The sequence below is a fragment of the Staurois parvus genome, unplaced genomic scaffold (genome assembly GCF_062004578.1).
Source record: "Staurois parvus isolate SC_StPar_1 unplaced genomic scaffold, SC_StPar_1.0 ptg000389l, whole genome shotgun sequence".
In the NCBI taxonomy this organism is placed as follows: domain Eukaryota; kingdom Metazoa; phylum Chordata; class Amphibia; order Anura; family Ranidae; genus Staurois; species Staurois parvus.
In genome coordinates, this window is record NW_028318185.1 from 2,884,927 (window position 1) to 2,912,252 (window position 27,326).

The 27,326-nt window shown below is 43.7% G+C and overlaps 1 protein-coding gene across 2 annotated transcripts in view; it reads right to left on the minus strand.

The window, feature by feature from the left end:
* The window catches only part of DNAAF11 (dynein axonemal assembly factor 11), a 147,759-nt gene that overhangs the window by 68,970 nt on the left and 51,463 nt on the right, over positions 1 to 27,326 (minus strand). For both annotated transcript variants that reach the window (XM_089685938.1, XM_089685937.1), the window contains one exon: positions 22,444 to 22,626. In XM_089685938.1, the coding sequence (XP_089542064.1) occupies positions 22,444 to 22,626 (183 nt within the window). The remainder of the gene's footprint in view (positions 1 to 22,443; positions 22,627 to 27,326) is intronic.

The window sequence follows — 27,326 nt, forward strand, 5'->3', positions numbered from 1 at the left end:
CAACGGGCAAGGTGTTCCAACTGTCAGTGTAGTCAGGATGATGAAGCGTTTTGGGGGAACAAGTCCCTTTCCTCAGAGCAGGGTGGGTGCTACCACTAGGAAACCTTGGCAACTGCCTAGGGCGCAGCCATGGCCGCTGGTTTCCCTACTCTGTGACATGGTTGGATCTAGGGGGATGCTGGGGTGGGCTATGCCCCCCACAGATTTTTGCTAAAAGGAGAAGGTTAATTTGGAGAGGTTTTAGCTAGAGGAGGGATTTGGGGGAATTTGTCCTAGGGGGGGGGGGGATTGAAGGAAGAGGATTAGTGCTGGGAGGGGGGATTTCAGCTAGGAGAGGAGATTGGGGGTATTTGTGTTAGGAGAGGGGATTGGAGGGGAGGGGGATTGTGCTTGGAGGGGGGATTTGGAGAGGATATGTGCTAGGGTGGAAAATTTGAGGGGAAAGAAGATGTGTGCTAGGAGGGGTGAAGTAGAACTACAGGTAAAGTTTTTTCTTTTTGACGGGGGGGTATGCAAGTAGCTGGTTTTGCCTAGGGTGCAAAATTGTCTAGCACTGGCCCAGCTCACTCGAAATCTGAATTTCTATTAAAGTCACATTCCACTTTTCACAAAGGTTTAAAAAATAGATTGCCCAGCAGTGTAAAGAATAATAAAAAAAATAAAAGTTCAGCTTTTCTGCAACACTCGTCTCCAAATGGAGGTTTGTATACTAAGTCCGTGTTTTTTCTTATTCAAAAACTGTTATTGAAATTTTAAGGTACAGTGAGTAAAGCACAAAAAAATGAGGATTTAGGACCCCCCTAGAATAATGCAGTTCAACCAGACCTCCACGTAGTGAGGGTGGATAGGTTATACAGGAGCATAGGAGAGATAATTCCTCAAAAACATAACATCTCCTTCTCACAACAGATCATTTCCTACTTTAGTCGAAGATAGGACGGTTATTACCATACAAACTTTAGTTGGTAGCATAAAAGAAAAAAGGGATATAGACATGAGACTCTTGAAAAATGAAGAATAAGAAAAGATGGGGGGGGCAAGAAGGGGAAACATGGGAAAGACTTGGAAGAAAAATTGCGAGAGGGGGGTTTGTGGCTCTTTTGACCGACCAAAATGTTAGGGGTCAGGGTTCAAGAAGTGAAGAGTCAAAATTTGGAAGGGGGCAAAAGTGGTCCACCCAGGGCTGCCAGACTTTCATTTATTTACGTATTCTATCCTATAGGAAAGCTTCAAACTTTACATGAACCATAGCCTGTGTCATTCTATTCTTAGCTAGGACACAAAGTGAAGGTGTCTTCCAGGTTCTGGCTATCGTTTGTTTAGAATATGCAAAGTCAACTAAAGCTGTGTTTTTTTACACTACTGCCCTATATTGATTTTATTGCCATATAGGAAATTCCTAGAAAGCCAAGTAATCCGCAAAATGCTACAGACAAAATTGAACCAATAAGTTCTACAGAAGGTGTTTTATGAAGGATGGGAGAATTCCAATGACTGTATGGTGCCACCATCCACCAATTCACTACAGCATCCTACAAGAACTGTCAGCAAGCCTGTAAGGAGTATGTCAGATACAATACAACTTCTTTATGAAGAATGGGATCACCAATATGCTTTCAACACTAAAAGGTATCATATCAGGACAGTGCTTAACACAAAGCAACCCTCTGACTGTATCCATCCAGCAGATTGTCTAATACTAACCTGCCACATAAAAATATGTATACTAATAGGGTGAGTGACTCCTTACAGTCTCCATTGCAACATCTCAAGGTGCCAGTTTGGCTCGTGTCTCTCCAGCGAATTAGTTAAAAAAGAAAACGAATCACTGCACTCCAGACTGCAGCAACCTTTCTTGTTTGTTTAATAGCAACAGGGATCACCTCTGACATGTTTCATGTTGAAAAGTGCTTTTTCAAACAACTATTTTACACCTTTTCAAAGATTCTTTGAAAAACCACATTTCAACATCTAAGCAGGGCTCTGATTCACTGCCAGCAATGGTCAACCTGGCCAAGGGCACCTCCTACCATCTTCCTGTAGAGCAGCGGTTCTCAACCTGTGGGTCGCGACCCCTTTGGGGGTTGAAAAACCCTTTCACAGGGGTCTCCTAAGACCATCGGAAAACACATATTTCCGATGGTCTTAGGAACCGAGACACCACTCCTCTATCAGTCTCCAGGCGGGTCCGCCCACATGCAGATACGTCCACATTTCCCTGGACCGCGATGTGTGCGCGGGATGACATGCCGCCCGTCATCTGACCACATCCCCAAGATCACTCAACAGCTCCGCCTCCTCGCCAGTGATTGGCCGCCGGAACTGTAGCTCAGGAGAAGCACACAGGCAGCCAATCACTAGTGAGGAGGAGGAGCCAAGCAGCAGCGCGAAGATCAAAGAAGATCGAGCGAGGGAGCGGCCAGAGAAGGAAGAAAGCTGACAGGTAAGTGTCTGTAGCATGCAGATGGTGCTGCTGCAGCCAGGTAAGCTGGCTGTGGATGGGAGAGGGAGGGAGCGAGCCCAGGCTGGAGTAGGAGTCAGCAAGGTAAGTATCATTGGTGTCAGTGGGAGGAATAGTGCCCCATCATTGGTGTCACTAATACCAATGATGGGGCACTATTCCTTCCACTGACACCAATGATGGGGCACTATTTCCTCCCCCCCCACTGACACCAACGATGGGGCACTATTCCTCCCCCCACTGACACCAACGATGGGGCACTATTCCTCCCCCCACTGACACCAACAATGGGGCACTATCCCCCCCACTGACACCAATGATGGGGCACAATTCCCCCCACACTAGTATCAATGATGGGGCACTATTCCCCCCCCCCACTGACACCAATGATGGGGCACTATTCCTCCCACACTGACACCAATGATAGGGCACTATTCCTCCCACTGACACCAACAATGTGGCACTATTCCTCCCACTGATACCAATGATGGGGCACAATTCCTCCCACTGATACCAGCGATGGGACACTATTCCTCTCACTGACACCAATGATGGGGCACTATTCCTCCCACACTGACACCAATGATAGGGCACTATTCCTCCCACTGACACCAACAATGTGGCACTATTCCTCCCACTGATACCAATGATGGGGCACTATTCCTCTCACTGACACCAATGATGTGGCACTACTCCTCCCACTGCACAATTACAGTTATGAAGTAGCAACAAAAATAATTTTATGGTTGGGGGTCACCACAATGAGGAACTGTATTAAAGGGTCGCGGCATTAGGAAGGTTGAGAACCACTGCTGTAGAGGATCGAGATAGGGTACCAATTCCAGAGGTATGGAGGAACTTCGACATCTTAGTTACTCACATACTCACTGCCTCAGTACCACCTCTAGGATATTTACCAACTATTAAATAAATGATTGTCCACACTTTTTCAGATGCTCTAATTGACCCACTTAGAAGTATTATAACAATACAGCACATTGCCAACATTTCCTCCCTCTATCCCCACCAACATCAGCAGAACTTGCAAAAACCAATTGATAATGCTTAGCCTTTCCAATATGCATTCCTCCAAAAACAGTCCTTAATTTAGGTCCTCTCCTCCAAGAGTAGCCTAGGGCCTACCCTGAAAGGGCATATCTCTAATGCTTTAGAGCTCACATAATGACTGCACTAGACCAATTCTTTCCATATGTCTCTCTTTTGTAACCTGAGGGGTTGATATACATATGGTTCAATTCCACCCCATGACACTTATTGGAGTGGGAGTGAACCATGCAGAGAATCAACCCCTGCCTGCAAGCGTTAAACACGTCAAAGGTGACTTCTGCTGCTATTTAAAAACACAAGAAAAATTGCTGCAGCCTGGAGTGCACTGATTTTTTTTTTCTGATTAACACTAACCCAAACCCCTAACTGAGACCATTCAGAAGGACACTTAGCACTAAATAAACCCCCAACTATAACCATTGAAGAAGGTGTCTAGAACTAACTCAACCCCCAACCATAACTATTCAAGAGTGTGCCTAGCATTACCCCACCTTCTGAACATAAACCACCAACCTGACTATAACCATACAGGTGGGCACCTAACTCTAACCTGCTCCCTCATTGTAACCATTCAGAAGGATGCCTAGCACTATCCCAACCCTCAACCATAACCATTGAGGAGGGTGCCCAGCACTAAATTAACCCCTAACCAAAACCATTCACCTAGCGCCTAGCCTATCCAGTGCCTAGCACTAACCCACCTTCTGGCCATACACACCCTGGAGGATGTTGACCACCAACCGGTTTCCTGACTGTTTCCATTCTGAAGGATGCATAAAACTAACCCCCTCCTCCCTTACTGTATCAATTCAAGAGGGCGCCTAACACTAACTCCTATCCCCTGACTGTAACCATAAAGGAGAGTGCCCAACACTAACTCCTCTTCTGACTGCAACCATTCAGAAGGGTGCTTAATACTAATACGCTCCCCGACAAAAGCCATTCAGGGAGTGCCTAACACTAACCTCACCCACTAAAACATTCCTGAGTCATAGCAGGTTACAGGGGAAACCATCCTTTCATGTGACAACAGAAGATAAAGTTTGCTAACTTGAGGATAACTAGAGCACTTGCCTACGCATATGGTCATTTATCATCTAAAATAGCATGCCTGCTACATACCATCCCATACAAACCCAACCCGCACATCTATTAGGAACAGACTGTAGTTCAATAGCTTGAGAAATTGCAAGTAAAGGATGTACATTTCTGTCTAAAAATATCTGCAAGCATAAAATAAATTAAAAACAGGAGAGATGGGAATGAAAACACTGTCAGACATATAAAATACAAAGCGATATAAGAAGCACCACCAATCACTGTAGTGGTATAAATCACAGAGCATCTCATTTTCCCAGCAGCAATTTTCCAGACAATACAAATGCTATACAGCAGCATGATTCGTCCAAGTATGATGAAGAAAAAGTGATTTACTCTAAACTGTCAAAGAAATTATATATAGTCACTATCAATACAAGTAGAATGGTGCAGAAAAGTTAAGAGAAGCATGTGACACGATTTTAAAGTTATTTTTGGAATTTTTTGTAGTAGATAGAGAGCCTCCTGAATGTTCTCCATTATATATATATATATATATATTATATATACACACACACTATATTGCCAAAAGTATTGGGACGACTGCCTTTGCACGCATGAATGTTAATGGCATCCCAGTCTTTGACCTTTCTTCTAGAAGTGCATTTGCGAGGTCAGGCACTGATGTCAGATGAGAAGGTCTGGCTCGCAGTCTCCACTCTAATTCATCCCAAAGGTGTTCTATGGGGTTGAGGTCAAGACGCTTTTCAACCCAGTCAAGTTCCTCCACCACAAACTCGCTCATTCATGTCTTTATGGACCTTGCTTTGTGCACCTGTGTGTAATTTAATCTCAGTATAAATAAAGATGTTCTGTAAAGCCCTCAGAGGTTTGTTAGAGAACATTAGTGAACAAACAGCATCATGAAGGTCAAGGAACACCACAGACAGGTCAGGGATAAAGTTGTGAAGAAGGTTAAAGCAGGGTTAGGTTAAGAAAAGCTATCCCAAGCTTTGAATATCTCACAGAGCACGATTCAATCCATCATCCAAAAATGGAAAGAGTATGGCACAACTGCAAACCTAACAAGACATGGCCATCTACCTAAACCGACAGGCCATAAATTAAAGAAGCAGCCAAGAGGCCCATGGAAAATCTGGAGGAGCTGCAGAGATCGACAGCTCAGGTTGGAGAATCTGTCCACAGGACAACTATTAGAAATGCACTCCACAAATCTGGCCTTTATAGAAGAGTAGCAGGAAGAAAGCCATTGTTGAAAGAAAGCCATAAGAAGTCCCATTTGCAGTTTGCAAGAAGCCATGTGGGGGACACAGCAAACATGTGTAAGAAGATATTCTGGTCAGATGAGACCAAAATTGAATTTTTTGGCCTAAAAGCAAAACACTATGTGTGGCAGAAAACTAACACTGCACATCGCCCTGAACACACCATCCCCACCATGAAGCATGGTGGTGACAGCATCATGTTGTGGGGATGCTTTTCTTCAGCAGGAACAGGGAAGCTGGTAAGAGTTGATGGGATGATGGATGGAGCCAAATACAGGGAAATCTTTGAAAAAAAACCTGTTAAGAGTCTGCAAAAGACTTGAGACCGGGGCGGAGGTTCACCTTCCAGCAGGACAACAACCCTAAACATTCATCCAGAGCTACAATGGAATGGTTTAGATCAAAGCATATTCATGTGTTGGAATAGCCCAGTCAAAGTCCAGACCTAATTCCAATTGAGAATCTGTGGCAAGACTTAAAAATTGCTGTTCACACACGCTCTCCATCCAATCTGACAGAGCTTCAGCTATTTTGCAAAGAAGAATGGGCAAAAATGTCCCTCTCTAAAAGTGCAAAGCTGATAGAGACAACCCCAAAAAGACTTGCAGCTGTAATTGCAGCGAAAGGTGGTTCTACAAAGTATTGACTCCGGGGGAAGGGGGGGGATGGATACAAATACATGCAACTCATTTCACATATTTATTTGTAAAAAAAAATGTTGAAAACCAACCGCTGTGTTGCATATCTGAGTGGTTGCAGCCAGAGTATGGGTTAGACACCCTCCTATGTGATTACAGTGGGTGGTGGGTCGATGATAAGCACCCAGTCTGGGGCCGGGTCAGTGATAAGCACCCTCCTGAATGAATTTAGCAACCAGGTTAGTGGTAGGCACACTCCTAAATGGTTAAACACCGCGTTCCAAATTATTATGCAAATTCTATTTAAGTGTCACAAAGATGAAATATTTTGCTTTTCAGTGTAACTCATGGATGGCATTGTGTGTCAGGGCTCTTTTGATCGCTGAAAACAATCTCAGACACCTGTGATAATTAGATTGGCATGGTGCATGGTGCCTACTGTGAAACATGGTGGTGGCAGTGTCTTTCTTTGGGGCTGCATGAGGGCTGCTGGTGTCGGGGAGCTGCATTTCATTGATGGTATCATGAATTCACAGATGTACTGCTCTATATTGAAAAAGAAGATGCTACCATCACGCCATGTCTTTGGTTGTGCACTTTTCCAACATGACAATGATCCAAAACACACATCTAAGGCCACTGTTGCATTTCTGAAGAAGAACCGGGTGAACGTAATTCAGTGGCCAAGTATGTCTCCTGATCTGAACCCAATCGAACACCTATGGGGAATTCTGAAGAGACAAGTTGAGCATCACTCTCCATCCAGCATCCAGGCTCTAAAAGAGGTCGTTCTTGAAGAATGGAAAATGATCTGACTTTTACATGATGAGGGGGGTTTAGATTTGATCTCATATTACACCGTGTTCCAAATGATTATGCAAATTCTATTTAAGTGTCACAAAGATGAAATATTTTGTTTTTCAGTTTAACTCATGGATGGCATTGTGTGTCAGGACTCTTTTGATCACTGAAAACAATCTCGGACAACTGTGATAATTAGATTGGCCGGTGAGCCCAATTTAAGGAAAAACTACTAAAGGACGGTGTTCCACATTATTAAGCAGAGCACAATTTTCAAGCAATATGGGGAAGAAAAAGGATCTCTCTGCTGCCGAAAAGAGTGAAATAGTTCAATGCCTTGGACGAGGTATGAAAACATTAGATATTTCACGAAAACTTAAGCGTGATCATCGCACTATTAAGAGATTTGCGGCTGATTCAGAGCACAGACGGGTTGGTGCAGATATAGGCACATTGAGGAAGATTTCTGCCAGATCCATGCATCGGATCAAGAGAGCAGCTGCTAAAATCCCATTACATAGCAGCAAACAGATATTTGAAGCTGCTGGTGCCTCTGGAGTCCCACGGACATCAAGGTGTAGAGTCCTCCAGAGTCTTGCAGCTGTGCATAAACCTTCGATTCGGCCACCACTAACCAATGCTCACAAGCAGAAACGGCTGCATTGGGCAGAAAAATACATGAAGACTAATTTTCAAACAGTCCTGTTCACTGATGAGTGCCGTACAACCCTGGATGGTCCAGATGGATAGAGTAGTGGATGGTTGGTGGACGGCCACCCTGTTCCAACAAGGCTGCGACGTCAGCAATGCGGTGGTGGAGTTATGTTTTGGGCCAGAATCATGGGAACAGAGCAGGTCAGCCCCTTTAGAGCCCCCGAAGGTGTAAAGATGACCTCTGCAAAGTATGTGGAGTTTATGACTGACCACGAAAAAAAAAAATCCTGTTATCATTAGGAGGTTTGTTCAATAAAATGTGAATTGTACTCTTAATAGTTGATAACATGAGAATTATGCTGACTGTTATTTACATCAATTATTTAGGTAAATGAGAAAAATATCATTTGCATAATAATTTGGAACACGGTGTAGTAAAGGGGTGTTTTAGTGCTAGGCACCCTCCTGAATGGATAAGTTAGTGGACAGATTAAAAACAAAATTTGTTATAATACATATTATACATTTTTTAGAGGTGTTGGGTTTAATTACACACTGAGTATAGCCTGGTCCTAGGTTCTAAGTGGGCTCCACATTGACTGACATGATGTCTAACAGGGATTTGCAGACATCACTCCCACAGTATTTCAAACCTAGGCACATTTTAGGACCTAGGACAGTATACACAGGAGGTCACAGGTGCTGATTATAGATTCCCTAATGCCATACTGACCCTGAACCTGAATATGGGTGCAATATGTAACATGCTACTAAAGGTGAACTTATTCTTTAACTCTGTAAAGCCTATACAGGATAAGGATAAGGAGATAGACGCTGCTCCACCCTGTCCTTGGACTCCGGTGTGAGTAGGATGGCCTCAGCAGCTGCTTTGGCCACACCCTCTGATACAATTCGCCATCAGAATACAATGATCAGTGTTGCCGGCTATGGCTGACAGCACTGATTGAGAGAAAAAAAAACCTGACAGGCTGGTTGTACAGAAGTCGATAAAGAGATTGACTTCTGTACAACCAGCCTGCCCATAGATAGATCCAAATTCAGTTGGTCCCTGCTGAACCGACCAAATTTTGATCTATCTATGGCCGGCTTTAAAGTAGCCATAGATGGATCGAAATTTGGCCGGTTCAACAGGGACTAGCCAAATTTCAATCAGTGTGTAGGTTCCCCCCCACTGAAGAATGGGATATGTTGGAATATTTCCCATTGATCAGTGGCTGCAACCAATCAGTTGCAGCTGCTAATCAGCGTATTCTGAGAGCAACAGGTGCCACTGTCAGAATACAATGTCCCGGCAAGGAGATTCCTCTATCCATTGGCTTTTCTTGTTTGGCCTGCTCGATTTATGCTGGCCATAAACCTGTAGATATAATCTGTTCAGCCTGCATTCTGAATGGAAAAAATGTAACAGATGCCTTCATCCACACTACACAGCACGGATTGAGGAACTTCTGACTGCAACCACCAGGGGCGGACTGACCATTTGGAAACTCTGGCACTGCCCGAGGGCCTGGGGTCAGTAGGGGGCCCCATGAGATGCCCCTGGTACCTTTTTCATAGGCTTTTTTGAGTTTGGGCAAGGACACAGGGGCCCCATGATCCCCTATTGCCCGGGGGCCCCATGAGTTGTCAGTCCGCCTTTGTGTAACATTCAGTGGTAAAATCAAGCCGGCAACTCAGTTCCATCCGAACATAAAGAACTTAATTGGCTACGAGGTCAAAAACAGTATAGTTACAATAACACACTAATGCAGGCCATAGATGGGGAGAAAAAACGGCAGATTTTTCTTTTAAAAAACGAAAATTCGGTCGTTCAAGCGGCCGACGTTACCATCAATGGTAAAAAAAATCGGCCGATTTTCATCCCTTCTACAGCTGGCAAAAAGTGTCCCTGCAGAGAGCTCCGCTATTTCTGACAGTTCCTTCACATTTACAGCGGTTGAAACATTGTATCTATTTGTTTCCATTTAGGATACAGATGTTTTTATTCGGAAATAAATAGATACAATGTTTCAACCGCTGTAAATGTCAAAGAACTGTCAGAGAACTGTCAGAAATAGCAGAGCTCTCTGCAGAGATACTTTTTGCTGGACTCGAATTCTTCTTATTTTCATCCTACTTCTTCTTCTTCATCCTCATCCTCTTCTTCTTCTTCTTCTTCATCCTCATCCTCTTCTTCTTCATCCTCATCCTCTTCTTCATCCTCATCCTCTTCTTCTTCCTCATCCTCTTCTTCTTCTTCCTCATCCTCATCCTCTTCTTCTTCATCATCCTCATCCGCTTCTTCTTCATCATCCTCCTCCTCCTCTTCTTCATCATCATCCTCCTCCTCTTCTTCTTCTTCTTCTTCATCCTCCTCCTCCTCCTCCTCTTCTTCCTCATCCTCATCCTCTTCTTCTTCTTCTTCATCCTCTTCTTCTTCTTCTTCTTCTCCATCCTCCTCCTCTTCTTCTTCATCATCCTCATCCTCTTCTTCTTCATCCTCCTCCTCCTCCTCCTCCTCCTCCTCTTCTTCTTCTTCTTCATCCTCCTCCTCCTCCTCCTCCTCCTCTTCTTCATCCTCATCCTCTTCTTCTTCTTCATCATCCTCATCTTCTTCTTCTTCATCCTCTTCTTCATCTTCATCCTCTTCTTCTTCATCCTCATCCTCTTCTTCTTCTTCTTCATCCTCATCCTCTTCTTCTTCTTCATCCTCATCCTCTTCTTCATCCTCATCCTCTTCTTCTTCATCATCATCATCCTCCTCCTCCTCTTCTTCTTCTTCATCAGCATCATCCTCATCCTCTTCTTCATCATCCTCTTCTTCTTCTTCTTCATCCTCATCCTCTTCTTCTTCTTCATCATCCTCATCCTCTTCTTCTTCTTCTTCTTCTTCTTCATCCTCATCCTCTTCTTCTTCATCCTCTTCTTCTTCCTCTTCCTCTTCTTCTTCTTCATCCTCTTCTTCTTCCTCTTCTTCTTTTTCTTCTTTTTGTCTTCCTCTTGCAGGTCACTGCTCATGCGCAGATTTTTTATCGGTAAAAAATCGGCCGATTTGCCCACTACTTGCCGCGAAAATCGGCCGATCGGCAAAATCGGCCGATTTTTTTCCAACTTTACCGAAAAAAAAAAACGGCCAAAATACCGAAAAACGGCCGACCAAATCGCCCACTAACGATCCGAAAATCGGCCGATTTTATTTTCGGCCGAAAAATCGGCCGATTTTCGACCCATCTATGGCCTGCATTAGGAAAGCTATGAATGAGGCCTGACAGCTGAAATGTGTTAACATATCTGTACTGCACCTGCTCAATTTTACCATTGAATGTTCAGTTTTAATGTACAGGTAATCTTTGAATTTGTGTATATAATTTGTTTGTCCATATGGTCGACAGTTTCTCCACCTGGCTGCCCACCCAGCCCATTACAGTGATTTATGTGCCGTTATTTTTAACTAGAATTAGCATTCACTCAAATCTCAAATGCTGTCCGCTCTGCATATTTGCGAGGTCAGGCATTGATGTCGGAAGAGAAGGTCTGGCTCGCAGTCTCCACTCTAATTCATCCCAAAGGTGTTCTATGGGGTTGAGGTCAAGACGCTTTTCAACCCAGTCAAGTTCCTCCACCACAAACTCGCTCATTCATGTCTTTATGGACCTTGCTTTGTGCACCTGTGTGTAATTTAATCTCAGTATAAATAAAGATGTTCTGTAAAGCCCTCAGAGGTTTGTTAGAGAACATTAGTGAACAAACAGCATCATGAAGGTCAAGGAACACCACAGACAGGTCAGGGATAAAGTTGTGAAGAAGTTTAAAGCAGGGTTAGGTTAAGAAAAGCTATCCCAAGCTTTGAATATCTCACAGAGCACGATTCAATCCATCATCCAAAAATGGAAAGAGTATGGCACAACTGCAAACCTAACAAGACATGGCCATCTACCTAAACCGACAGGCCATAAATTAAAGAAGCAGCCAAGAGGCCCATGGTAACTCTGGAGGAGCTGCAGAGATCCACAGCTCAGGTTGGAGAATCTGTCCACAGGACAACTATTAGAAATGCACTCCACAAATCTGGCCTTTATAGAAGAGTAGCAGGAAGAAAGCCATTGTTGAAAGAAAGCCATAAGAAGTCCCATTTGCAGTTTGCAAGAAGCCATGTGGGGGACACAGCAAACATGTGTAAGAAGATATTCTGGTCAGATGAGACCAAAATTGAATTTTTTGGCCTAAAAGCAAAACACTATGTGTGGCAGAAAACTAACACTGCACATCGCCCTGAACACACCATCCCCACCATGAAGCATGGTGGTGACAGCATCATGTTGTGGGGATGCTTTTCTTCAGCAGGAACAGGGAAGCTGGTAAGAGTTGATGGGATGATGGATGGAGCCAAATACAGGGCAATCTTTGAAAAAAACCTGTTAAGAGTCTGCAAAAGACTTGAGACCGGGGCGGAGGTTCACCTTCCAGCAGGACAACAACCCTAAACATTCATCCAGAGCTACAATGGAATGGTTTAGATCAAAGCATATTCATGTGTTGGAATAGCCCAGTCAAAGTCCAGACCTAATTCCAATTGAGAATCTGTGGCAAGACTTAAAAATTGCTGTTCACACACGCTCTCCATCCAATCTGACAGAGCTTCAGCTATTTTGCAAAGAAGAATGGGCAAAAATGTCCCTCTCTAAAAGTGCAAAGCTGATAGAGACAACCCCAAAAAGACTTGCAGCTGTAATTGCAGCGAAAGGTGGTTCTACAAAGTATTGACTCCGGGGGAAGGGGGGGGATGGATACAAATACATGCAACTCATTTCACATATTTATTTGTAAAAAAAATGTTGAAAACCAACCGCTGTGTTGCATATCTGAGTGGTTGCAGCCAGAGTATGGGTTAGACACCCTCCTATGTGGTTACAGTGGGTGGTGGGTCGATGATAAGCACCCAGTCTGGGGCCGGGTCAGTGATAAGCACCCTCCTGAATGAATTTAGCAACCAGGTTAGTGGTAGGCACACTCCTAAATGGTTAAACACCGCGTTCCAAATTATTATGCAAATTCTATTTAAGTGTCACAAAGATGAAATATTTTGCTTTTCAGTGTAACTCATGGATGGCATTGTGTGTCAGGGCTCTTTTGATCGCTGAAAACAATCTCAGACACCTGTGATAATTAGATTGGCATGGTGCATGGTGCCTACTGTGAAACATGGTGGTGGCAGTGTCTTTCTTTGGGGCTGCATGAGGGCTGCTGGTGTCGGGGAGCTGCATTTCATTGATGGTATCATGAATTCACAGATGTACTGCTCTATATTGAAAAAGAAGATGCTACCATCACGCCATGTCTTTGGTTGTGCACTTTTCCAACATGACAATGATCCAAAACACACATCTAAGGCCACTGTTGCATTTCTGAAGAAGAACCGGGTGAACGTAATTCAGTGGCCAAGTATGTCTCCTGATCTGAACCCAATCGAACACCTATGGGGAATTCTGAAGAGACAAGTTGAGCATCACTCTCCATCCAGCATCCAGGCTCTAAAAGAGGTCGTTCTTGAAGAATGGAAAATGATCTGACTTTTACATGATGAGGGGGGTTTAGATTTGATCTCATATTACACCGCGTTCCAAATGATTATGCAAATTCTATTTAAGTGTCACAAAGATGAAATATTTTGTTTTTCAGTTTAACTCATGGATGGCATTGTGTGTCAGGGCTCTTTTGATCACTGAAAACAATCTCGGACACCTGTGATAATTAGATTGGCCGGTGAGCCCAATTTAAGGAAAAACTACTAAAGGACGGTGTTCCACATTATTAAGCAGAGCACAATTTTCAAGCAATATGGGGAAGAAAAAGGATCTCTCTGCTGCCGAAAAGAGTGAAATAGTTCAATGCCTTGGACGAGGTATGAAAACATTAGATATTTCACGAAAACTTAAGCGTGATCATCGCACTATTAAGAGATTTGCGGCTGATTCAGAGCACAGACGGGTTGGTGCAGATATAGGCACATTGAGGAAGATTTCTGCCAGATCCATGCATCGGATCAAGAGAGCAGCTGCTAAAATCCCATTACATAGCAGCAAACAGATATTTGAAGCTGCTGGTGCCTCTGGAGTCCCACGGACATCAAGGTGTAGAGTCCTCCAGAGTCTTGCAGCTGTGCATAAACCTTCGATTCGGCCACCACTAACCAATGCTCACAAGCAGAAACGGCTGCATTGGGCAGAAAAATACATGAAGACTAATTTTCAAACAGTCCTGTTCACTGATGAGTGCCGTACAACCCTGGATGGTCCAGATGGATAGAGTAGTGGATGGTTGGTGGACGGCCACCCTGTTCCAACAAGGCTGCGACGTCAGCAATGCGGTGGTGGAGTTATGTTTTGGGCCAGAATCATGGGAACAGAGCAGGTCAGCCCCTTTAGAGCCCCCGAAGGTGTAAAGATGACCTCTGCAAAGTATGTGGAGTTTATGACTGACCACGAAAAAAAAAAATCCTGTTATCATTAGGAGGTTTGTTCAATAAAATGTGAATTGTACTCTTAATAGTTGATAACATGAGAATTATGCTGACTGTTATTTACATCAATTATTTAGGTAAATGAGAAAAATATCATTTGCATAATAATTTGGAACACGGTGTAGTAAAGGGGTGTTTTAGTGCTAGGCACCCTCCTGAATGGATAAGTTAGTGGACAGATTAAAAACAAAATTTGTTATAATACATATTATACATTTTTTAGAGGTGTTGGGTTTAATTACACACTGAGTATAGCCTGGTCCTAGGTTCTAAGTGGGCTCCACATTGACTGACATGATGTCTAACAGGGATTTGCAGACATCACTCCCACAGTATTTCAAACCTAGGCACATTTTAGGACCTAGGACAGTATACACAGGAGGTCACAGGTGCTGATTATAGATTCCCTAATGCCATACTGACCCTGAACCTGAATATGGGTGCAATATGTAACATGCTACTAAAGGTGAACTTATTCTTTAACTCTGTAAAGCCTATACAGGATAAGGATAAGGAGATAGACGCTGCTCCACCCTGTCCTTGGACTCCGGTGTGAGTAGGATGGCCTCAGCAGCTGCTTTGGCCACACCCTCTGATACAATTCGCCATCAGAATACAATGATCAGTGTTGCCGGCTATGGCTGACAGCACTGATTGAGAGAAAAAAAAACCTGACAGGCTGGTTGTACAGAAGTCGATAAAGAGATTGACTTCTGTACAACCAGCCTGCCCATAGATAGATCCAAATTCAGTTGGTCCCTGCTGAACCGACCAAATTTTGATCTATCTATGGCCGGCTTTAAAGTAGCCATAGATGGATCGAAATTTGGCCGGTTCAACAGGGACTAGCCAAATTTCAATCAGTGTGTAGGTTCCCCCCCACTGAAGAATGGGATATGTTGGAATATTTCCCATTGATCAGTGGCTGCAACCAATCAGTTGCAGCTGCTAATCAGCGTATTCTGAGAGCAACAGGTGCCACTGTCAGAATACAATGTCCCGGCAAGGAGATTCCTCTATCCATTGGCTTTTCTTGTTTGGCCTGCTCGATTTATGCTGGCCATAAACCTGTAGATATAATCTGTTCAGCCTGCATTCTGAATGGAAAAAATGTAACAGATGCCTTCATCCACACTACACAGCACGGATTGAGGAACTTCTGACTGCAACCACCAGGGGCGGACTGACCATTTGGAAACTCTGGCACTGCCCGAGGGCCTGGGGTCAGTAGGGGGCCCCATGAGATGCCCCTGGTACCTTTTTCATAGGCTTTTTTGAGTTTGGGCAAGGACACAGGGGCCCCATGATCCCCTATTGCCCGGGGGCCCCATGAGTTGTCAGTCCGCCTTTGTGTAACATTCAGTGGTAAAATCAAGCCGGCAACTCAGTTCCATCCGAACATAAAGAACTTAATTGGCTACGAGGTCAAAAACAGTATAGTTACAATAACACACTAATGCAGGCCATAGATGGGGAGAAAAAACGGCAGATTTTTCTTTTAAAAAACGAAAATTCGGTCGTTCAAGCGGCCGACGTTACCATCAATGGTAAAAAAAATCGGCCGATTTTCATCCCTTCTACAGCTGGCAAAAAGTGTCCCTGCAGAGAGCTCCGCTATTTCTGACAGTTCCTTCACATTTACAGCGGTTGAAACATTGTATCTATTTGTTTCCATTTAGGATACAGATGTTTTTATTCGGAAATAAATAGATACAATGTTTCAACCGCTGTAAATGTCAAAGAACTGTCAGAGAACTGTCAGAAATAGCAGAGCTCTCTGCAGAGATACTTTTTGCTGGACTCGAATTCTTCTTATTTTCATCCTACTTCTTCTTCTTCATCCTCATCCTCTTCTTCTTCTTCTTCTTCATCCTCATCCTCTTCTTCTTCATCCTCATCCTCTTCTTCATCCTCATCCTCTTCTTCTTCCTCATCCTCTTCTTCTTCTTCCTCATCCTCATCCGCTTCTTCTTCATCATCCTCCTCCTCCTCTTCTTCATCATCATCCTCCTCCTCTTCTTCTTCTTCTTCTTCATCCTCCTCCTCCTCCTCCTCTTCTTCCTCATCCTCATCCTCTTCTTCTTCTTCTTCATCCTCTTCTTCTTCTTCTTCTTCTCCATCCTCCTCCTCTTCTTCTTCATCATCCTCATCCTCTTCTTCTTCATCCTCCTCCTCCTCCTCTTCTTCTTCTTCTTCATCCTCCTCCTCCTCCTCCTCCTCTTCTTCATCCTCATCCTCTTCTTCTTCTTCATCATCCTCATCTTCTTCTTCTTCATCCTCTTCTTCATCTTCATCCTCTTCTTCTTCATCCTCATCCTCTTCTTCTTCATCCTCATCCTCTTCTTCTTCTTCATCCTCATCCTCTTCTTCTTCATCCTCATCCTCTTCTTCTTCATCATCATCATCCTCCTCCTCCTCTTCTTCTTCTTCATCAGCATCATCCTCATCCTCTTCTTCATCATCCTCTTCTTCTTCTTCTTCTTCATCCTCATCCTCTTCTTCTTCTTCTTCATCATCCTCATCCTCTTCTTCTTCTTCATCCTCATCCTCTTCTTCTTCATCCTCTTCTTCTTCCTCTTCCTCTTCTTCTTCTTCATCCTCTTCTTCTTCCTCTTCTTCTTTTTCTTCTTTTTGTCTTCCTCTTGCAGGTCACTGCTCATGCGCAGATTTTTTATCGGTAAAAAATCGGCCGATTTGCCCACTACTTGCCGCGAAAATCGGCCGATCGGCAAAATCGGCCGATTTTTTTCCAACTTTACCGAAAAAAAAAAAACGGCCAAAATACCGAAAAACGGCCGACCAAATCGCCCACTAACGATCCGAAAATCGGCCGATTTTATTTTCGGCCGAAAAATCGGCCGATTTTCGACCCATCTATGGCCTGCATTAGGAAAGCTATGAATGAGGCCTGACAGCTGAAATGTGTTAACATATCTGTACTGCACCTGCTCAATTTTACCATTGAATGTTCAGTTTTAATGTACAGGTAATCTTTGAATTTGTGTATATAATTTGTTTGTCCATATGGTCGACAGTTTCTCCACCTGGCTGCCCACCCAGCCCATTACAGTGATTTATGTGCCGTTATTTTTAACTAGAATTAGCATTCACTCAAATCTCAAATGCTGTCCGCTCTGCATATTTGCGAGGTCAGGCATTGATGTCGGAAGAGAAGGTCTGGCTCGCAGTCTCCACTCTAATTCATCCCAAAGGTGTTCTATGGGGTTGAGGTCAAGACGCTTTTCAACCCAGTCAAGTTCCTCCACCACAAACTCGCTCATTCATGTCTTTATGGACCTTGCTTTGTGCACCTGTGTGTAATTTAATCTCAGTATAAATAAAGATGTTCTGTAAAGCCCTCAGAGGTTTGTTAGAGAACATTAGTGAACAAACAGCATCATGAAGGTCAAGGAACACCACAGACAGGTCAGGGATAAAGTTGTGAAGAAGTTTAAAGCAGGGTTAGGTTAAGAAAAGCTATCCCAAGCTTTGAATATCTCACAGAGCACGATTCAATCCATCATCCAAAAATGGAAAGAGTATGGCACAACTGCAAACCTAACAAGACATGGCCATCTACCTAAACCGACAGGCCATAAATTAAAGAAGCAGCCAAGAGGCCCATGGTAACTCTGGAGGAGCTGCAGAGATCCACAGCTCAGGTTGGAGAATCTGTCCACAGGACAACTATTAGAAATGCACTCCACAAATCTGGCCTTTATAGAAGAGTAGCAGGAAGAAAGCCATTGTTGAAAGAAAGCCATAAGAAGTCCCATTTGCAGTTTGCAAGAAGCCATGTGGGGGACACAGCAAACATGTGTAAGAAGATATTCTGGTCAGATGAGACCAAAATTGAATTTTTTGGCCTAAAAGCAAAACACTATGTGTGGCAGAAAACTAACACTGCACATCGCCCTGAACACACCATCCCCACCATGAAGCATGGTGGTGACAGCATCATGTTGTGGGGATGCTTTTCTTCAGCAGGAACAGGGAAGCTGGTAAGAGTTGATGGGATGATGGATGGAGCCAAATACAGGGCAATCTTTGAAAAAAACCTGTTAAGAGTCTGCAAAAGACTTGAGACCGGGGCGGAGGTTCACCTTCCAGCAGGACAACAACCCTAAACATTCATCCAGAGCTACAATGGAATGGTTTAGATCAAAGCATATTCATGTGTTGGAATAGCCCAGTCAAAGTCCAGACCTAATTCCAATTGAGAATCTGTGGCAAGACTTAAAAATTGCTGTTCACACACGCTCTCCATCCAATCTGACAGAGCTTCAGCTATTTTGCAAAGAAGAATGGGCAAAAATGTCCCTCTCTAAAAGTGCAAAGCTGATAGAGACAACCCCAAAAAGACTTGCAGCTGTAATTGCAGCGAAAGGTGGTTCTACAAAGTATTGACTCCGGGGGAAGGGGGGGGATGGATACAAATACATGCAACTCATTTCACATATTTATTTGTAAAAAAAAATGTTGAAAACCAACCGCTGTGTTGCATATCTGAGTGGTTGCAGCCAGAGTATGGGTTAGACACCCTCCTATGTGGTTACAGTGGGTGGTGGGTCGATGATAAGCACCCAGTCTGGGGCCGGGTCAGTGATAAGCACCCTCCTGAATGAATTTAGCAACCAGGTTAGTGGTAGGCACACTCCTAAATGGTTAAACACCGCGTTCCAAATTATTATGCAAATTCTATTTAAGTGTCACAAAGATGAAATATTTTGCTTTTCAGTGTAACTCATGGATGGCATTGTGTGTCAGGGCTCTTTTGATCGCTGAAAACAATCTCAGACACCTGTGATAATTAGATTGGCATGGTGCATGGTGCCTACTGTGAAACATGGTGGTGGCAGTGTCTTTCTTTGGGGCTGCATGAGGGCTGCTGGTGTCGGGGAGCTGCATTTCATTGATGGTATCATGAATTCACAGATGTACTGCTCTATATTGAAAAAGAAGATGCTACCATCACGCCATGTCTTTGGTTGTGCACTTTTCCAACATGACAATGATCCAAAACACACATCTAAGGCCACTGTTGCATTTCTGAAGAAGAACCGGGTGAACGTAATTCAGTGGCCAAGTATGTCTCCTGATCTGAACCCAATCGAACACCTATGGGGAATTCTGAAGAGACAAGTTGAGCATCACTCTCCATCCAGCATCCAGGCTCTAAAAGAGGTCGTTCTTGAAGAATGGAAAATGATCTGACTTTTACATGATGAGGGGGGTTTAGATTTGATCTCATATTACACCGCGTTCCAAATTATTATGCAAATTCTATTTAAGTGTCACAAAGATGAAATATTTTGTTTTTCAGTTTAACTCATGGATGGCATTGTGTGTCAGGGCTCTTTTGATCACTGAAAACAATCTCGGACACCTGTGATAATTAGATTGGCCGGTGAGCCCAATTTAAGGAAAAACTACTAAAGGACGATGTTCCACATTATTAAGCAGAGCACAATTTTCAAGCAATATGGGGAAGAAAAACGATCTCTCTGCTGCCGAAAAGAGTGAAATAGTTCAATGCCTTGGACGAGGTATGAAAACATTAGATATTTCACGAAAACTTAAGCGTGATCATCGCACTATTAAGAGATTTGTGGCTGATTCAGAGCACAGACGGGTTGGTGCAGATATAGGCACATTGAGGAAGATTTCTGCCAGATCCATGCATCGGATCAAGAGAGCAGCTGCTAAAATCCCATTACATAGCAGCAAACAGATATTTGAAGCTGCTGGTGCCTCTGGAGTCCCACGGACATCAAGGTGTAGAGTCCTCCAGAGTCTTGCAGCTGTGCATAAACCTTCGATTCGGCCACCACTAACCAATGCTCACAAGCAGAAATGGCTGCATTGGGCAGAAAAATACATGAAGACTAATTTTCAAACAGTCCTGTTCACTGATGAGTGCCGTACAACCCTGGATGGTCCAGATGGATAGAGTAGTGGATGGTTGGTGGACGGCCACCCTGTTCCAACAAGGCTGCGACGTCAGCAAATCGGTGGTGGAGTTATGTTTTGGGCCAGAATCATGGGAACAGAGCAGGTCAGCCCCTTTAGAGCCCCCGAAGGTGTAAAGATGACCTCTGCAAAGTATGTGGAGTTTATGACTGACCACGAAAAAAAAAAAATCCTGTTATCATTAGGAGGTTTGTTCAATAAAATGTGAATTGTACTCTTAATAGTTGATAACATGAGAATTATGCTGACTGTTATTTACATCAATTATTTAGGTAAATGAGAAAAATATCATTTGCATAATAATTTGGAACACGGTGTAGTAAAGGGGTGTTTTAGTGCTAGGCACCCTCCTGAATGGATAAGTTAGTGGACAGATTAAAAACAAAATTTGTTATAATACATATTATACATTTTTTAGAGGTGTTGGGTTTAATTACACACTGAGTATAGCCTGGTCCTAGGTTCTAAGTGGGCTCCACATTGACTGACATGATGTCTAACAGGGATTTGCAGACATCACTCCCACAGTATTTCAAACCTAGGCACATTTTAGGACCTAGGACAGTATACACAGGAGGTCACAGGTGCTGATTATAGATTCCCTAATGCCATACTGACCCTGAACCTGAATATGGGTGCAATATGTAACATGCTACTAAAGGTGAACTTATTCTTTAACTCTGTAAAGCCTATACAGGATAAGGATAAGGAGATAGACGCTGCTCCACCCTGTCCTTGGACTCCGGTGTGAGTAGGATGGCCTCAGCAGCTGCTTTGGCCACACCCTCTGATACAATTCGCCCTGCCCACCAGGGGCTTGTTCATAGAGGAGCCTCATGAGTTCCCTGCCATCAGAATACAATGATCAGTGTTGCCGGCTATGGCTGACAGCACTGATTGAGAGAAAAAAAAACCTGACAGGCTGGTTGTACAGAAGTCGATAAAGAGATTGACTTCTGTACAACCAGCCTGCCCATAGATAGATCCAAATTCAGTTGGTCCCTGCTGAACCGACCAAATTTTGATCTATCTATGGCCGGCTTTAAAGTAGCCATAGATGGATCGAAATTTGGCCGGTTCAACAGGGACTAGCCAAATTTCAATCAGTGTGTAGGTTCCCCCCCACTGAAGAATGGGATATGTTGGAATATTTCCCATTGATCAGTGGCTGCAACCAATCAGTTGCAGCTGCTAATCAGCGTATTCTGAGAGCAACAGGTGCCACTGTCAGAATACAATGTCCCGGCAAGGAGATTCCTCTATCCATTGGCTTTTCTTGTTTGGCCTGCTCGATTTATGCTGGCCATAAACCTGTAGATATAATCTGTTCAGCCTGCATTCTGAATGGAAAAAATGTAACAGATGCCTTCATCCACACTACACAGCACGGATTGAGGAATTTCTGACTGCAACCACCAGGGGCGGACTGACCATTTGGAAACTCTGGCACTGCCCGAGGGCCTGGGGTCAGTAGGGGGCCCCATGAGATGCCCCTGGTACCTTTTTCATAGGCTTTTTTGAGTTTGGGCAAGGACACAGGGGCCCCATGATCCCCTATTGCCCGGGGGCCCCATGAGTTGTCAGTCCGCCTTTGTGTAACATTCAGTGGTAAAATCAAGCCGGCAACTCAGTTCCATCCGAACATAAAGAACTTAATTGGCTACGAGGTCAAAAACAGTATAGTTACAAAAACGCACTTAGGAAAGCTATGAATGAGGCCTGACAGCTGAAATGTGTTAACATATCTGTACTGCACCTGCTCAATTTTACCATTGAATGTTCAGTTTTAATGTACAGGTAATCTTTGAATTTGTGTATATAATTTGTTTGTCCATATGGTCGACAGTTTCTCCACCTGGCTGCCCACCCAGCCCATTACAGTGATTTATGTGCCGTTATTTTTAACTAGAATTAGCATTCACTCAAATCTCAAATGCTGTCCGCTCTGCATATTGCAAGGTGATAAGCTCAATTAAACAAGGCAATGATTCACGGTTATTTTTTTACCTCTTGCTCTCTTTAGATTTGCGTTTTTCCTCCATGTATCTGTGCGTTTCTAATCGACTTTCTGGCGTGTAGTGTGTAGGTTCCTGCCAAAATGCTTTGTCCTCCTCATTTTCATCTTCTGTTGTATCCCGGTCTCCTGGGGATATTTCAGGACAGTTTTCTTTGTTCTCATCACAATCTGGTCTAAAAAAAAACAGATAGGAATAGTCCTCAAATTGAAACAGGTTATAAAATTGTAGGTTAGGTCTTACATTTTTATTTTACATATTTTATTAGGAGGCAATATACAACAGTAGACATTTGTGATTCATTTTGTTGCGAATCGAAATTCAGAGAAAATTTTCGTTATTCAGAGATTCGGATGTGTCTTCCAATCACAATAATAAACCATTTCAAGGAATCCAAAATAAAATATAACCAACCGAACAAATTAATTTGCTTTATTCGAATGACATGATGCGATAATTGGGGCCTTTCTTTTGTTAATGTTTTCAGTAGTCTTTGACTCTTACTGTAGATAATCAGACGATTCTTTTTTGCATTAACATTTTTCATTATTATAAAAATGCACTATTATTATTATTATTATACAGTATTTATATAGCGCCAAAAAGTTTGCTCAGCGATGTACATTATAGTGGGGGACAGTACATGGGACAATACAGTAACAAAACAATATACGAGGGGTTCGAGGGCCCTGCTCTTTCGAGCTTACAATCTAGGAGGGAGGGGATAGTGGTACAGGAGGAAGTGGCTGTGGGGGATGGAGTGGTAGGAGGAGTGGAGGAGATCGGCTGTTAGGTGAGGGTGAGGTAGGCTTCCCTGAAGAGATGGGTTTTCAGGGTGCGCCTGAAGGTTAGAAGGGTAGGTGACAGTCTAATGGATTGGGGTAGTGAGTTCCAGAGGATGGGGGAAGTCCTGGAGAAGTCCTGCAGTCAGGCGTGGGAGGAGGAGACCAGGGAGCTAGAAAGTATGAGGTCTTGTGAGGAGGGAAGAGTGCGGGTAGGGTGGTATTTGGGTATCAGGTTGGTGAGGTAGTTCGGGGCAGTGTTATGAATGGCTTTGTATGTCAGTGTTAGTAGTTTGAATTTAATGCGTTGGGCAATCGGGAGCCAGTGGAGGGAATGACAGATGGGGATGGCAGATGCGGAGCGGTTGGTAAGGTGGATGAGTCTGGCCGCTGAGTTCAGGATAGACTGAAGCGGGGATAGCCTGTGTTGGTGTAGGCCGGTGAGGAGGGAGTTGCAATAGTCGAGTCGTGAGATAATAAGTGCTACATACAGTATGTAATGGAAACATTACAATAAATACAGTAAGGTTTAAAAATGTAGTAATATGATTCCTACTTATTGTGTTTGGGTTGGATGGAGGTGGATCCATCAGAATTTCCAAATCATTGCATACAGTAACAAATGAATCCAAAATTAATTGTTTCATTCATTACTTTCAGATGCATGCAACTCCAGTCAATAGCTCATTCAATTTCTCTTTGTGGGTTGGACTAGCAGGGATGACTCAGAGTGCATGAATAATCTCTCGAAATAACGAATTAACAGGTTAAAACAAAAATAGCCAATCTCCGGAAATAACTTCTGAAAATACGCATCAATCTGGAACAACGAATATAAAAAATTAATTCAAATATGTGAAATGAATTCCGAAAACAAATCATTCTAACATAACTAATATGACGAAACGAAATGATTTACTTACCAAACTGAATCTGAAACAAAACTATTTTTTATTTTGTGCACATCTCTATACTATAGAAAAAAGTGGCAACCACTCCAACCTTTGACTAGCCTTTGCAGTAAGGTGCAGATGGAAGGGCAACGCAGATCACAAACAAAAGATTTCACAGCAGACATACCAGCTAGCCTGCAAAACAACCAAATTGACCCTGTCTATTTACGCTAGCCACATCTCTATACTAAAAAGGTATGAGAATGTAATCAATCTATTCAACATCTGGGTGTTGACAAACTAAAAGGATAAGTTCACCTTTTGGACAAAAAAAATAAATGCACATTTTTTTTGCAGGTAAAAAAATGTGCATTTATTATTTTTGTATGCAGGAGCCTGGAAAGCATTGCACCAGAGATCAGTAGTTTGCTGATGCCATGCAGGTCTCCTGCAGACCTGTCAGAATATCTGCTTACCGCATGGGATGTACAGTCAAGCAGATATATTGACAGGAAGCTTCAATGCTCCTCAATGCCGTGGTAGTTCATTAAAAACTACAAGCCAGGGGCGGACTGACCATTTGGAAACTCGGGCACTGCCCGAGGGCCCGGGGTCAGTAGGGGGCCCCATGAGATTCCCCTGGTACCTTTTTCATAGGCTTTTTAGAGTTTGGGCAAGGACACAGGGGCCCCATGATCCCCTATTGCCCGGGGGCCCCATGAGTTGTCAGTCCGCCCCTGCTACAAGCCCACAGTCGCTAAGGATGTCGGGACTTGCAGTTCATTCATTCACGGAAGCCCATGAATGAATTAAACAGCCGTGTGGGCGGTGCCTCGCACGGCCGCGCTGTTTTCACATCTGACAGATAGTAAGGGGAAACTTCTCCCCGCACACAGGTGGAACCAGGGGCCCCCGGGCAATAGGGGATCATGGGGCCCCTGTGTCCTTGCCCAAACTCAAAAAAGCCTATGAAAAAGGTACCAGGGGCATCTCATGGGGCCCCCTACTAACCCCGGGCCCTCGGGCAGTGCCCGAGTTTCCAAATGGTCAGTCCACCCCTGGGCGGAATATGAAACGTTCCCAAAGGTGAACTTATCCTTTAAAGCCCAACTGAACTTTCAGTTTTAATCACCTAAATACATTCCAGGTGCAAGCTGTAGAGAAGGACCCCTGCTCTTTATGTGAAAGCAGAAATCTCTCTGTGAGATCCCACACACCCCCGGCTGAATCAGAGCAAGAGCTCTTCAATCAATAGGGAGTATGAGTTTTACTGATTGCAGACCTTTAGCTCTGATCCTGCAGGGGGCAAGTCAGACCTCTGCAGAGAGACCACTGCTTCGACACAGAGTATAGTGGCAGGGGAGAGGTTCTTCTACTCAAGTTGCGGCTGCCTTTTAAAGAAAAATCTACTTTTTTTGTATCTAAAAAGTATTTATATGATTTAATCTGAAAGCTCAGTTGGGCTTTATAGTACAGAGTAATTAGCATGCAGTTAGAGCACACCAAAATAGAGACTGTATGTAGTCATATCTAGATATGCAGTCAGATGGACACTGTACAAAAAAAAAAAAACAATTTCCACAGTATTTCCTCCAGCACTTCAGCAAGGTGTCAATGACTGGATGGTCCAATAAGCACCAGAGTTAGATCTAGTGCATCTAGTAACCAGCAAACAGAAAAAGACCTGGTCAGACACATCCCCTCTTCTTCTCTGAGATGTAGGTCTGTTTGAGGACGCTTGTGATGAGGGGTGTGGTGGTTACTTAGCTCTGTCAGCACAGAGCACTGCAGTGTGAGGGCAAGACTCTTACTGAGAGAAAAGATGCTCCTCATGGTGGCACACTGAGAAGAGGTCCTGTGGGGGGACCTCAGAAGAGGAATAGGGGCCACTCTGTGCAATGCCCTTGTACAGAGCAGATATGTATAAATTCTTTTTTTTTTATTTAAAAACAATAATCACTTTAAAGTTTACTTGACTCTGTCAGCACAGGCTAAAATGCAATATATTTAAAAGAGAAGCACAGCCAAAACATTTTTGTTCTTGCGTTTAGACACACTTTAAATTTGAAACACTTTTTTGCTGGTAAAGTTTTATGACATAAGGGACTCTGCAAGTCTCTTGTGTCATAAAACCTCTTTCCTGGTCTGCGAACAATATTTTCTCATTGAACTCTGACTGCTGTGCAATGCTGAGCATGTAAGAACCAGATCTCAGGAAAATGCACCATCTGTGGCTGCCCTGTAATTGAAGACACCGAACCTGGAAGAAGACCATGAGAAAATGGAAGCAGAAAAAGCATCAAGAGGTGGGCAGACCTCACATTGCTGGAGGAGGGTGGTCTGAGAGGTAAGTATGCCAAAATGTGTGAGTATGTAAAGGTGCCTACTTGTACATTATGGCAAGAGTTCTGGTGGCCCAACTATTCACTCTTATTTGCTTTGAATCTGAGTCATATACACTATATTGCCAAAAGTATTGGTCGGCCGGCCTTTACACGCACATGAACTTTAATGGCATCCCAGTCTTAGTCCGTAGGGTTCAATATTGAGTTGGCCCCGCCCTTTGCAGCTATAACAGCTTCAACTCTTCTGGGAAATCTGTCCACAAGGTTTAGGAGGGTGTCTATGGGAATGTTTAACCATTCTTCCAGAAGCACATTTGTGAGGTCAGGCACTGATGTCGGACAAGAAGGCCTGGCTCACAGTCTCCGGTCTAAATCATCCCAAAGGTGTTCTATGGGGTTGAGGTCAGAACTCTGTGCAGGCCAGTCAAGTTCCTCCACCCAAAACTCACTCATCCATGTCATTAAGGACCTTGCTGTGTGCACTGGTGTGCAGTCATGTTCATTCTTATTGGAACAGGAAGGGGCCATCCCCAAACTGTTCCCACAAAGTCCGGAGCATGAAATTGTCCAAAATGTCTTGGTATGCTGACACCTAAAAGATTTCCCTTTACTGGAACTAAAGCGCCAAGTCCAGCCCCTGAAAAACAACCCCACACGATAATGCACACCAAACTTTACACTTGTCACAATGAAGTCAAGTACTTTTCTCGTAGTAGCTGCCAAACCCAGACACATCCATCGGATTGCCAGAGAAGAGAAGCATGATTCAACACTCCAGAGAGCGTGTCTCCCCTACTCTAGAGCCCAGTGGTGACGTGTTTTACACCACTGCATCCGAAGCTTTGCATTGCACTT